Source organism: Pezoporus occidentalis, unplaced genomic scaffold (assembly GCF_034315485.1).
Source record: "Pezoporus occidentalis ecotype Australia unplaced genomic scaffold, CSIRO_AGI_Poc_V1 ctg156, whole genome shotgun sequence".
NCBI classification, from domain to species: domain Eukaryota; kingdom Metazoa; phylum Chordata; class Aves; order Psittaciformes; family Psittacidae; genus Pezoporus; species Pezoporus occidentalis.
In genome coordinates, this window is record NW_026913383.1 from 1562403 (window position 1) to 1576302 (window position 13900).

The window sequence follows — 13900 nt, forward strand, 5'->3', positions numbered from 1 at the left end:
AAACACTGGTATTAAAGGAAGCAGGTGTGATTCAGCAGCTTCTTGTGAGCATTTCAGAAGACAGACACATGTGGCTGCAGACTTCTTTATTGGGTATTGTGCCAGCCCTCCACTTCCTATACAATTGTAATCACCTCTGGATTTCTCCTCATCATGCTCAACTGATTTGCAAGTATTCACCCATTCATGTCAAAATACATTCAGCGGTACTGTCATAGCCCTTCTTAAAGTGAAGGCGCTGGGGCATACGTTACATCTGTTAACACACAATAGTATATAGTATTCAACGCATTTGTCTACAAGATCTTTCCTTCCTCATGCATTGCATGCTCTAGCAGAAGTCCTGCAGGTACTAACCAGCTGTTTCAACATCAGCAGAGCTGCTCAATGTGTACCCTGATCAAATGACAAGAGCTTTCATGAAAAAGATCTTGTCCCAAAATAAAAATCTAGTACTACTCGAGTCCCTCGTTCCAAGGAATAAACTGCAGGACTGGTGGGCAGCAGAGTGACCTTTTAGTAACAGACCACCACAACACACAGGCTTTTTAGAAGCATCATCATAAGTAAGTTTGAAATCAAACGTTTCTTAAGTCTGATTATGCAACCTGCATACTTTGTTAATAACTTTTCCCAAGTTCTGCTGAGTGAGGCATACCATGCCTGTCCCCCACAGCTGCAAGATCGTGCTGAGCAGAGCAACCTTGCAGCTGCGTGAGGCAGTGGCTTCGGGGCCCTCACAGCCCCCCGGGCCCCGAGTTTAGACTTTTGTTGTGAGACAGTCCTTTGGTTTGGTTTCTTAATTGAAAAACTGTAATTGTAGCAACAGCAGGCCCCAACCTGCATACAAATAGAATGTGGACCATTAAGATCTATAGCATAGACTACCTCCTACTTCACCTAATTAAGTAGCAATTGTGAGCTTGTCCATGTGCATATGTAAATCCTGCTGATAAAAGGGAAAGGGGGACTCTAGCTTCATTGTTGTTAGGCTGCAGGACCTTAAGAAGCTGCTGAAAGATCTGTAGGATATTTAGCTTTGTGCTCATAGTCTGATTGTTTCCGCTTTTAAGTGTAAATGCTCTTTCAATGTTTTTCTCTTCTTGTTTTGCTGCACTTAACTTTTATAGTCATTTCTCTATGCTTTAGTACTTCTGACCTCCTTTTTCTGCTGTTCCGTTTTTTCTATATGTATGCTTTTCTTTTTTGGCTTTCTCCTACTTCCCTACCACTGGTGGGAGTAGTAAGTGTATGGATGATAAGTGTACACATGCTTCAAATCTATATCCAGCTCTACAGAGGAGCTTGCAGTACCCTGGAAATAATTATTCTGAGAAAAATGGTGTTCATCCTCCACAGCAATTGTGTGGAACATATGAACTTGCACAGTTTCTGTCATGCAGTCCAGCCACTAAGCAGGAGTTGTGAGAGAAGGCATCTAGTACAGATTTTTCAAGGACCAACTTATAAATTTCTAGGACTGTGGAAGCTGAGGCTTTTCAAGGAATTATCACTTGGGTATATCTTCCTGAGACTGGCAAAAAGCACTTTTGAGACCTCCATCTGCTAAAGTCACTCTTCCAAAATGTGGAGGTGGTAAAATTTCTGAATTGAATGTTGTAATATTTTTAGTATAGACAAAAAAAAAAAAAAAAGTGTTTTCCTCGATTATTGCCTTATAAATTACTAAAGTGCTTTCCAATTGGAACTTTCTCAGTTCTCAAACTGAGGTGAGTAACACTACGGGAAAGCTGACACCATCCAGATGTTATATTTGAGGAGAAAAAGCAATACCTGAGTGTAGGTTCTTACCATGTGAAGACTCAAATAGGCAAAAAAAAAGTCTTAGCTATTGGCAGTCTAAGTAGGTCCACCTAAACAGGTATAAAAATACAGATGTGTGCTCTCCTTCTAAGCGACTACATAATTATAACATCATTTTTCCCATATTTCTCCCTTCCTAGTTGGTGCTATTGTTATCAGCTGCATATTTGGTATGATGACTCAGATGATAGAATTATGCTGGAGATTATATATACATGGAACACTGAGGCCCAAGAATGCAAACTCTTCTGGGCAAACAATCCAGGGGGGTTGTGGTGTTTATTCTACCAAGCATTACACATACAGTATTGTAAGGCTCAGAATGAAAGTTTTATATTTTTAACTATTGCTTTCAAGCTGAACCTCAAAACAAGCTATGCTTTAGTTTAAGGCTTGAACTTGCTGTTGAAAAGAAAACCAGCAGAGCAATTTTCTTTATAGTGAGTAACTACATCTACCTATGGCTTTGAGTGTATCATAAGAAGGTTAAGAGAGTCTCAAGGAACTGGAGTTTTCCACTGCAGTTTTGTCCTCATTTGCTCTAGTAATCATTCAAGCTTAGCAGCATTTGTTGAATTCAAATACAGGTCAACTGTATTTCGATCAAGTTCAAAGAAACAGGTGCAGCTGATTGAGCCATATCATAAAAAAAGAAATGTATACAGAAAATAGTGGTTGGATTATGCCTGTATTGATAAATGTGACACTATTTTGCCTCTCAGCTGATGAAATACTAGGTTTCTAACTATGGAGTAAGCTATCTTTCTGAAAATTCTAGTTAGATGGTAAGAAATTTGCCTTATTGAAAAGTATTTTGTCAAGAAACATCTTCTGTAAGGTAAGTTTGATACAGTTGTCATCCCTCCGCTGCAAGTAAACTGATAAATTAAAAGGAATATGTATTTTTGAACTGATCACCTTGTGTAAGGTCATTTGGTTGGTCTACAATGCATCTGCAGCACTACAATAAGCGTTAAGTTCAGGGTTGTCTAATTAATAGATTGAAAATAATGAGACATGAGTCTAACTTATAGGAATTGGGCCCAGTGTATGTTAGTTAGTGTAAAGCCATTCATATAGAAATAAGTGTTTTGAAGTGACCAGGACCTTGGCTGCTCTGATCTGGACACTGTAAAAAGGCCTGATTGCTAGAAAATGATGACAGCTTAATTGTGGAAACAATAGATTTTTCCTATAGTTATTTCAATACAGACTTAAATCAGCTAAAACCACAAGTCATTAAAACAGGCTGGGATTACTTTTTTTTTTTTTTAATAAACATTATGATAGACTCTGAGAGCTCAAAAAGGTGGGATAATAGCAATGGACTGCACCAATCTGGTGTTTCCACTGAACAGACTCTTGCTGCGCGAATGATCTCCCTGAAATATGCACGAATCTGGGGAAGCAACGGAAAGCAGGCAGAAAGGTTCCACAGAAACCACTATACGATGCATCCACTGTGATTCTGCTCTGGTCTGTGGTGCACCCATGACAATTCTTATTCAGAAAGACTGCTGGCACCTTCTGGAGAGGCTCCATCACATCTGATCACTAGCGCAGCACAGAACATGTAATGAAGTAATACTTCATCTTCATTTATTAAAACAGCTGTCTGAGGTCATAAATACAACGAGTTGTTTTTATCACCAGGAGTACTCCCATAAGCATGAGGATGATGATTAACATCATCTCTCCAGCTCTGCTTACATTTGCAACCTCGCAGCAGATGCTTGGCTCCAGTGTTGTTTAAAAGCCATCAGAAAATGTCTTAATCACTGGTGATCTCTGCAAGAACTTTGGTGGCTTCTACATTGATCTGACCCAAGGAGTGCTCCTCAGGCTAACATGAAGGCAGGCTTCTTTCTTATTGATTAGCCAAATTGTCTAGCCTTCCTGTTTTGTCTCCTCACTGGCAATTAAGGGAGAAATCCATTGAGGGAGTGGTGGCAGTGAACCTTTCTCTCTGATACAAATAACTTTAATCAGGCCTCTTAGTTAATTTCTGGAATTGTTCTGTGTTAACCTCTTTTTGAAGCAGGATTTTCATCCTACGGGAGTCGGTAAAACATACACATTTTACTATTGGCAAAGCAGGCTTTTCCTATTGGTGACATCCTTCCCTTCTTATTTATAATCCTAATCACAGCACTGATTTCAGTAATCTTTCCTGCACTAAGAGCTGTTACTAATTCCCTTGAAGGAGAACCTGGGTGGGTTTTGTTGGGGCAGTTTTAAACCTAGATAATTAAAATTAAACCAAGTAATGATAATCCAGGAGATTTGGTGGGGGGGGGGGGTGGAGGGGGTGGGGTGGTGGTGTCCAATTTTCAATTTGTTTTTAACATCCAGGCAGTACAGAGGCTGTGATGTTGCTCAGCCTAAAACCAATACTGATACCTAAAATAGAACCAAAAGATCGTTTTGGTGGCTCAACTAAACAATGGGGATTAGCTTTCTACACCCAAATCCAAGTTAGAAAAGTGATTGCCTAATCCAAACCTCAGCATTTAGGCATTTTCTTACTTGTGTGACTCCTTTTCTGTCTGAACAATGGAAATGCTACACTTCGGTAATGAGAAATGAAGCATTTCCTCACCTCTTCCCCAACAATTGCTGGTTTAAACCCCCCCTCCCCACAAATGAATGCATAAATCCTTTATCTCCACCTTCCCCATTTCTGTTCTATACTGTTTCATGAAAGGCCAGGACCTGTTTGTCGTTCTTAATGACAAGTGATATTTCAGGCTAGGAACTACTGAAATATTTGGGGATGTTCACAGCTTATGTCACTATGACTTTATCACTACTCTGTGATGAAGGGCAAAAGAATCTGGTTGTGGGAGCAGGAGACTGGCCTTGGGACACTAATGCAGGCTGAATTGCGGGTGAAGCCCCCTCCCTAGCCAATAGCTTTTCCTCCCCTTATCCACATGTACTGTTTGTCATGCTGATTCCTGCTCCCAGCGTATGCCAGTTACACACAGAGTTTTTTACATTTAATCCCTGAAATTTGGTAAATAAAGTGCTAGGGAAGTTCTGTTTGAGAGCAGGAGTATTATTTACCATACGTTTTCCTTGCTAGAAAATGCCCCTTAGCATTTGGGGTGCCAAAGAGGCGCATGAGGATTTTGGCAGGGAGGAAAGGTTTGACTTACCCAGGTGCTATCCCCAGCAGCGCAGTGGCTTTACAAACCTGATGTCATCTATTTACATTTGTAAATCACAGTATGGAGCAAAATGCAGCAGTATGAAAGATTAGTCTTCATTTGGCAAAGTAACTGCCAAATTAAATGATGACAGATGGAAAAACTAAGTGCTGTGGTGTCAGGGGTCTGGTGACAGCCCTCTGCTTTAGTAAGAGGTAAATATATGAACCTCAGCTGGTGCCTGCAGCAGATACACGTCCAACCTAAAGACAGCCCTCGGATTTTGTTTTATTTAATCGATACCCCCTATTGAAGAGAGCAGCGTACGGCATTAGGACTAAAACAGTGTTATTAGAAAATGATATACTGCACATTAGGATGTATAATTCATGTCGTCTTCATTTGCTCAGGCCGTCGTGAAAATCCATAAATCATTTTCTCGTTCATGCACCGCCGAAGTGCCATTTGTCATTCCGCGTTAGAGGGCTGCCTCAGAGCTCCGCCGCTCTGCGGAGCCCACCTCTCCCGCCGCAAAATGGAGGGGAGAGGAGCCGGGGGGGGGGGGAATCGCACCGCTGGGGCTGCGCCCGCGGGGAGGGAAGGAGGAGGAAGGTGGTTCCCCTGCACCTACATATATCTATGTATGTATGGCCCCGCGTAGTTATTGCCCTCGGAACTGAGAAGCGTTGCGCGGAGATCGCCCCGACGCCGCCTCCGCGGGGTGGAATGCGGGTTGGTGGATATGCCGCGCCAGCAGCCCGGACACCCCCCTCCCGCTTACCTCCGGTTCCTCCCCCCCCCAGTGGGGAAAAGGGGTTCGGCCCCAAGCGGGCGGGCAGGGGCCCCTCTTCTGGCAAGGTCCCCCGGGGTAGGCTGGTCGCGCCCGGACTGACCGCTTTCCTCGAAGTGGACAGACGTCGCCGCTGCCGGAGCTCCGGCAGCGGGGAGCGTTTAGAGATGGGCTGCTTCGGGCCACAGCAGTTCGCTGGAGGCGGCCGTGTCTCGAACGCACCAGCCCCTTGCACCGACACGCAAGAAAGGCACGAACTCGGGGGGCCGTGTCTGAGTCTGGTGCGGGGGAAGCACACCCGGCTCCCTTACGTATCCACGGGACAGCGCCGGCCTGGCTTTTCATGACGGAATCCGTTTTATTGGGAAGCCCTCACCGGAATCGCCCCTCGGCGCTTCCTTGCCCCGCTATAAGCGCTGGGCAAAACGGTGTACCAAGGGGGTACTTCACTGCCTGCCGCGGCGGCAGGCAACATCGCCGGCTCCCCCGCGCACACGCACGGTTGCCGCTGTCCTGCCGCTATCACACTCCCGCGGCGCGGCAGCACCCGGTACGGCCAGGCCGAGCTTCTAAAGCCGCGTAGCCACTGGCGGGCGTGAGCGCGGTAACAGGAGAGCTGCGGGCGGCAGGAAACACACGGGGCTGCTGGCGGCCGGAGACGGGGGCCCGGGGCCGGCGGGAGACCCGGCGGAGCGGAGCCGGTGCTGCTGCCCGGGCGCAGTATGCCGCTGCCGCCGCTGGGGGGTGCCCGCCGCTCGCGATTGCGGCCGCTGGCGGGGGGCGGGGCCGGCAGCAGGGAGCTCGTAGCAGTCGCAGGGCCAGACGCCGGTCCGCCGAGCCCGCGGCCGGAGCTCCCTCGTCTGCGCGCAGGCCGGTAGCTGAGCAGCGCGGTTGTGCCCCAGGGGCTGTGCGCCCTGTGCGCCGTGACCCGCTTCGCCGGGGCCCTTCCAAGAACTGCTGGCCCCTGGCGTGACGCCGAGGTCGGTTTGGGCGCGGTGGCGTGAGCTTGGTTGTGTCCTCGCTGCCGATGGCCTCGAGCTCCCCTCCCCGAGGTGGGAGCGCGGTGACAGGCGTGCGACACGCACAAGTTCGGGAATGCGAAGAGCTGCGTTTCCGCGAGGGAAAACGCATCCGAGCGTACAGTTCATTGATATGTGTGGAAGGAAGCCGGTGCCTGCCGAGGGATGAGAGATGAGGTCAGAGCAGCAGCTGCTAGTACCTGCTTTATGTTGCTCTTTATCAACAATAAAGTAACATTTTGGGGGGAAACACACGAGTATTTCATCCTTTTTACTGTTACTTTCTCCATTTTGTGAACTTTCGGACTTGGCTTCTCAGCTGTGCAGAGCCCCTAGGCAGCCACCCCGCCACCCCCGAGCACTGGCAGATGTTTGGGCTCCACCCGCAAACCCCCGCCTTGACCCCCCCCCCCCCCCCGGGTGTGACGCTCTCCGCAGTGCCAGTGCGGCTTCGCAGCCAAAGGCATCGATCACAAACGTGTCAGTCGAGCACCTGACGTGCGATAGACACCATTGGTAGATGGACTTTATTTAGCACGGAGCTGCCTCCTCGCTGTCTGAGAAGAGGAAGCAGAGCCGGGCGGGAGGGTAGCCGGCGCGGGTTACCGACATCCGCGGGCGCCGCAAGCCCAAAGCCCTCGGTGTAGGTTCGGAGCCTCCACCGCCGTTAACGGCTTCGGCAGCAGGGAAAGCAAGTACAGTGAGCACCAACACTGGAAAACCACCAGGCCAGGGGCAGTGAGCCTCCGCGAAGGCTCCCTGCCCGGCCCCGCCGCACCCGCGGGACCCAGTGACAGAATATATGACATGCCCGGCCTCCCTCTTCCGTTACGTTCGTGGAAGTTCCGAAGTGTAAATCAGGAGAAAAAAAAATCGGCGCAGGCTCATGATACTTTAAATTGGCTGGAGCTGGAAACACTGCACTGACGGAAAGTTGCACTTTCTCCACCGACTAATGAGCTAAGGAGGCCCGCTGCGGGTGTGTGTAAATAATCTCATGTTTCCCCTTGTTTATGCCCTAGAAACGTTACAGCGCGCGACCTGGGGTAGGAAAGTTAGAAGCTGGTGGAAATTCCCTCTCCAAGGAGAGGGCTGTTAACGATTATGCGTGTGTCTGCGCTGACGACGTGCGGTGATCTCCCTGCCCAGCTGCTGCGGTGGGAGAACGAATGTTCTTGCAGGCGGGAAGAGAGGCGGAAAGAGCCTCGGGAGCTGCAGGGTTAGCGTCGCTCTGCCTGCTCTGCCTGCCCTGCTTGCTTGCTTGCCTGCCTGCCTGCCTGCCTGCCTGCCCTGCTTGCTTGCCTGCCTGCCTGCTTGCTTGCTTGCTTGCCTGCCTGCCTGCCTGCCTGCCTGCCTGCCTGCCTGCCTGCCTGCCTGCCTGCCTGCCTGCCTGCCTGCCTGCCTGCCTGCCTGCCTGCCTGCGCGCTCGCCCGCTCTCCTATCTCTGACGCAAGATACTCGACGTGCTCCGCGGCCAATAGGGTGCCGCCCTCGGGGGCGTTGCTGCCGACTGATTGGTTGGCAGGAGCCGAGCGCTGCGCAAAAACAGAAAAGCTGAGCGCTACCGGCTCAGAAACTGTCGGCAGAGATCAGAGGAGCTGCAGCGTGAGCAGGGGCCGGGACCGGAGCCGGGACGGGAGGCGAGCGGCGGCAACGGCAGCAGCAGCAAGCAAGCAAGCAAGCAAGCAAGCAGAAAGACAGACACAGAGAGAGGGGCTAGACGCAAAAGCAGCAAGAGAGGAAAAAAACTCATCAGCACGTCCATAAAAAGAGTGATGATGAACATAATAACAATAAAAGAAGAAAATGAAAGACTATTAACAGAAGAGAGAAACAATTAAAATCTTTAAATAAAAAAGAGGAAAGCCCTGAGAAATCGGGGAATGAAAGTTTTGGGTAGCAAAGCTGCGCTCTGCATTTTTTTTGATATGAAATCTTTTTGCGGGTTATAATTTTTTTTTTTTTTTTTTCAATTTGGCGGGTTTCTGCCTTTTCCTTGCATCTGAAGAGGGCATGTCCGCCGGCTCCTCCAGCAGCACCTACCCCTCCGGCTCCCACCAGGAAGACAAACCGAGGACAATCTTGAAATATAACCATTTGCTCCTTGGGATTTGCTGCTGCTGCCTCCGCCGCTGCTGCTGCCGCGGTGCAGTGCCAGGACTCTCGGAATAAATAAAAGCAGGCTACTGTGTATCTCTAGATCCATCCAGCTAATAGCTATTATTAGTTGTCCATTTATTTCGAAGATCACAGATGAAGTGGGGACGCCTGTCTTCTTCATTGGGTCAGCGTGTGAAACAATAATACTCGTAACAAAAAGAAGGGAGATGGGGGAGAAAAAAAATCCTAACATGAATCAGAAGAAATAATATCTAGCACCCCCCTCCTAAATCAACCACTTCCCCCCTCCCTTTCCTTCCCCCTCCCCCGATCCCTCTCCACACGCTCGCAGGCGCGGACACACACAGAGCTAGACAGGCAGAGGCACACACGCTGTAGTGTGTATTTTCGGAGGAGGAGGTGGTGGTGGCTTTTGGAAAAAGAGGAAGAGGTGGTGTTGGGGAGGGGGGATCTCTTTCCCCGTTTGGAGATGATTGTGCTATTCCTCTTTGCTTTGCTCTGGATGGTGGAGGGGGCCCTTTGCCAGCTCCATTACACGGTGCAGGAAGAGCAGGAGCATGGCACGTTCGTGGGGAATATCGCCGAGGATCTGGGCTTGGACATTACAAAACTTTCGGCTCGCCGCTTCCAAACGGCGCCCAACTCCCGCAGCCCTTACCTGGAGCTCAACCTGGAGACCGGGGTGCTCTACGTAAATGAGAAGATAGACCGGGAGCAGATCTGCAAGCAGAGCCCCTCCTGCCTGCTGCATCTGGAGGTCTTCCTGGAGAACCCCCTCGAGCTGTTCCGGGTGGAGATCGAGGTGCTGGACATCAACGATAATCCTCCCTCCTTCCCGGAGCCCGACCTCACCGTGGAGATCTCGGAAAGCGCCACGCCGGGCACCCGCTTCCCGCTGGAGAGCGCCTTCGACCCCGACGTGGGCACCAACTCGCTGCGCACCTACGAGATCACCCCCAACAGCTACTTCTCCCTCGACGTGCAGACGCAGGGCGACGGCAACCGCTTCGCCGAGCTGGTGCTGGACAAGCCTCTGGACCGAGAGCAGCAAGCAGTGCACCGCTACGTGCTGACAGCGGTGGACGGCGGGCAGCCCCAGCAGCGCACCGGCACCGCCCTGCTCACCATCAGGGTGCTAGACTCCAACGACAACGTCCCCGCCTTTGAGCAGCCCGTTTACACCGTGTCGCTGCCGGAGAACTCGCCGCCGGGCACCCTGGTGCTTCAGCTCAACGCCACTGACCCCGACGAGGGTCAGAATGGCGAGGTGATCTACTCCTTCAGCAGCCACATCTCGGCCCGCGCCCGGGAGCTCTTCGGCATCGCGCCGCGCACAGGGCGGCTGGAGGTGAGCGGCGAGCTGGACTACGAGGAGAGCAGCGTGTACCAGGTGTACGTGCAAGCCAAAGACCTGGGGCCCAACGCCGTGCCGGCGCACTGCAAGGTGCTGGTGCGGGTTCTGGACGCCAACGACAACGCGCCCGAGATCAGCTTCTCCACCGTCAAAGAGGCGGTGAGCGAGGCGGCGGCGCCGGGCACCGTGGTGGCCCTCTTCAGCGTCTCGGACCGCGACTCGGAGGAGAATGGGCAAGTGCAGTGCGAGCTACTGCAGGGCGACGCTCCCTTCCGCCTCAAGAGCTCCTTCAAGAACTACTACACCATCGTCACCGAGGGGCCGCTGGACCGTGAGCAGCCGGGCGGCGACGCCTACACCCTTACCGTGGTGGCCCGGGACCGTGGCGAGCCGCCGCTGAGTACCAGCAAGTCCATTCAGGTGCGGGTGACCGACGTGAACGACAACGCACCGCGCTTCAGCCAGCCGGTCTACCAGGTCTACGTGAGCGAGAACAACGTGCCCGGCGCCTACATCTACGCCGTCAGCGCCACCGACCGGGACCAGGGCGCCAACGCCCAACTCGCCTACTCCATCCTGGAGAGTCAGATCCAGGGCATGTCCGTCTTCACCTACGTCTCCATCAACTCCGAGAACGGCTTTCTCTACGCCCTCCGCTCCTTCGACTACGAGCAGCTCAAGGAGTTCAGCTTCCAGGTGGAGGCCCGCGACGCTGGTGAGGAGCCTCAGCCTCTGGCCGGCAACGCCACCGTCAACATCATCGTGGTGGACCAGAACGACAACGCTCCCGCCATTGTCAGTCCCCTGCCTGGCCGGAACGGCACCCCGGCGCGGGAGGCGCTGCCCCGCGGAGCTGAGCCGGGCTACCTGGTGAGCCGGGTGACAGCGGTGGACGCCGACGACGGGGAAAACGCCCGCCTCACCTACAGCATAGTGCGGGGCAATGAGGCCAGCCTCTTCCGCATGGACTGGCGCACCGGGGAGCTGCGGACGGCGCGCAGGGTGCCGGCCAAGCGCGACCCCCAGCGCCCCTACGAGCTAGTCATCGAGGTGCGCGACCACGGGCAGCCGCCGCTCTCCTCCACCGCCGCCATACAGGTGGTGCTGGTGGACGGCGCGGCCGAACGGCCCGGCGGCGGTGGCGGCCTGGGCGCGGGAGCGGGAGCGGGCGCGGGGGGCGGCGGCGGCGGGTCCGGCGAGCATCGCCCCAGCCGCTCTGGGGGGGACAGCTCACTCGACCTCACCCTTATCCTCATCATAGCCCTGGGCTCCGTCTCCTTCATCTTCCTGCTGGCCATGATCGTGCTGGCAGTGCGCTGCCAGAAGGAGAAGAAGCTCAACATCTACACCTGCCTGGCCAGCGACTGCTGCCTGGGCTGCTGCTGCTGCTGCCCTTGCTGCAGCCGCCAGGCACGGGCCCGCAAGAAGAAGCTCAGCAAGTCGGACATCATGCTGGTGCAGAGCTCCAACGTGCCCAGCAACCCAGCGCAGGTGCCGGTGGAGGAGTCGGGGAGCTTCGGATCCCACCACCACAACCAGAACTACTGCTACCAGGTCTGCCTCACCCCCGAGTCCGCCAAGACCGACCTGATGTTCCTCAAGCCTTGCAGCCCTTCCCGCAGCACCGACGCCGACCACAACCCCTGCGGGGCAATCGTCACCGGCTACGCCGACCCGCAGCCCGACATCATCTCCAACGGCAGCATCTTGTCCAGCGAGGTAAGGCCCGGCCGTGCCCCCCGCCTCCCCTCAGCCACGCACCTCCGGGCGGGCCGTGCCCCGCCGCTGCACCGCGGACTTTCCCCCCAGGCCCGCGTCGCTTTCTCGGAGCTCCCGCCCTCCCCTCTCCCTGTGCTTTGATCCTCGTCCTTCTTCTTTCCCCTTTAATCCATTCTGCCGCCACTCTCCTCTTCTACATCTGACACTTGGGAGGCTGCAGGGGCAGGAGAGTGCGGCCCGCCCCCCCCCGCTCATGGTTCCTTCTCCCTCGGGCTTTGGTACCGCTGCAGCCAAGCGCGTCCCCCCGCCTCGGTGGGTGTGAGAGGAGCTGGCCCCGGCCGGGCAGCGTCGGGTGGGGGGGCAGGGATCCTGCGGGACCGTTAGCTACAAAGGGGTAGCCTCTGGGTTGGGCCGGGGGGAGTGTGTGTGCTCAGAGGCGTAATCACAGGGGTGTCTGAAGAAACACTTTAAACCTCTGTCTTTTTTTTTTTTTCTTCTTGGAATCTTTGGATGTGCGATTAAGGCTTTGGGGGAACCCCCCTCTGGGACTGTGACAATCTCTACAGTTAGCAGCAACTTTAATTAATTTGTGGATTAGGGTTTACTAATTGACTTTTCTTTCCTCTATCTGAACAGCTCTTTATAACCCAAAGCTGAGTTCACAAAGGAAAGCATCAAGAGTTTCCGTGAAATTATATGCAGAGACTTAACATCCCCTCCCGTTAAACATGTTGCCTGCATTGTGTTACCTCGTGTGTAGAAAATTTCTATCAAAGCATACGCCATGCCATAATACTACCCTGTTAATCATTTTCTACTAGATTAGCTCATGCAAGCTCTCAGTACCTCTCTGCCTGTGCACTAGTGAAAACAACACATTCCCTATCAACATGAATACTGAAACATGAATACTGGCCCAGCCTGGCAAAAGTGGTTTGAGTGACATTTTTTAAAGCATTGAGTTTTGCAGTAAAATTCCTAATATTGGCTTGTAAGATTGATATTTCCTCAAAATACTTATGAAAGTCTTGTCTTCTGTTGCCTTTTTAAGGGCTTGAGGGTATGTCAAAGTATTTTCTTCCTTAGGGCGCAGTAACTGTACTGTCTCTCTCTATTTTTATACACTTGGAATTAAACCAGGCTGAAAACTAGATTACAGTAAGTTTTCTCTCAGACTAAGTAGTACACAACTCTAGAAATAGTTCTGCTCGGTTTTGTGGGAGTCCTTGTGTTGCTTGACAACATGCACTGTGCGAAAACATGTCAGAATCTCACCCCAGAAAAACTCAGGAAAAAAACCTTCATGCCTTCCCATCTGTGCGAGTAAGAGCTGTGTTTTTCGCCCCCTTAACATCCTAGAAACAGCTTGTGTAGGCCTACTCACAGCTAAACATTACCATTTATAGTGAATATGGTGAGGCTTTCTGGTATATTTTCTGAGGTTGGTTATAGAAATATCAAAGAGTTAAAATACTTCCCAATATTTTCTTTTCCTAGACAAAACATCAGCGTGCTGAGCTCAGTTATCTAGTTGACAGACCCCGACGAGTAAACAGGTATGATCCCCTTAGCATTGTTTTCCTTGTGCATGCTTTAGCAAGTCGGAATGGGGTGCAGAATTGTGTTTACTGCAGATGTAAAATACCAGTAAAGCCATGGGAAATTGGTCGTGTAGTTGTACTAAATAAAACACTATCGACTGAAGGAGTTTGATTTGTAGCTTTTCTGAACTGGTTTCAAAACCAGCTGAAAAGAGAACAAAATCTCATATTGTATCAGTTTAAAATGTGCTTTAAATACTTAAGAATGGTTCTGTAGGGTCTTCCAGAAAACACTGGGCGTCTCGAGGTAAAGTGGAGCTATCCAGCTTAAGTAAAAGCTGCGAAATTCTTTATACTGATTGTATGAAGACCAGACAGAGTGC

The 13900-nt window shown here is 51.7% G+C and overlaps 1 protein-coding gene across 5 annotated transcripts in view; it reads left to right on the forward strand.

Annotated features, from left to right (window-relative positions):
- Window positions 1–8472: 8472 nt before the first annotated feature.
- PCDH10 (protocadherin 10) overlaps window positions 8473–13900 on the forward strand; it is a 33419-nt gene continuing 27991 nt past the window's right edge. For all 5 annotated transcript variants that reach the window (XM_062611719.1, XM_062611722.1, XM_062611723.1 and 2 more), the window contains exons 1-2: window positions 8473–11976; window positions 13474–13532. In XM_062611719.1, the coding sequence (XP_062467703.1) occupies window positions 9373–11976; window positions 13474–13532 (2663 nt within the window). In that variant the 5' untranslated portion in view covers window positions 8473–9372. The remainder of the gene's footprint in view (window positions 11977–13473; window positions 13533–13900) is intronic.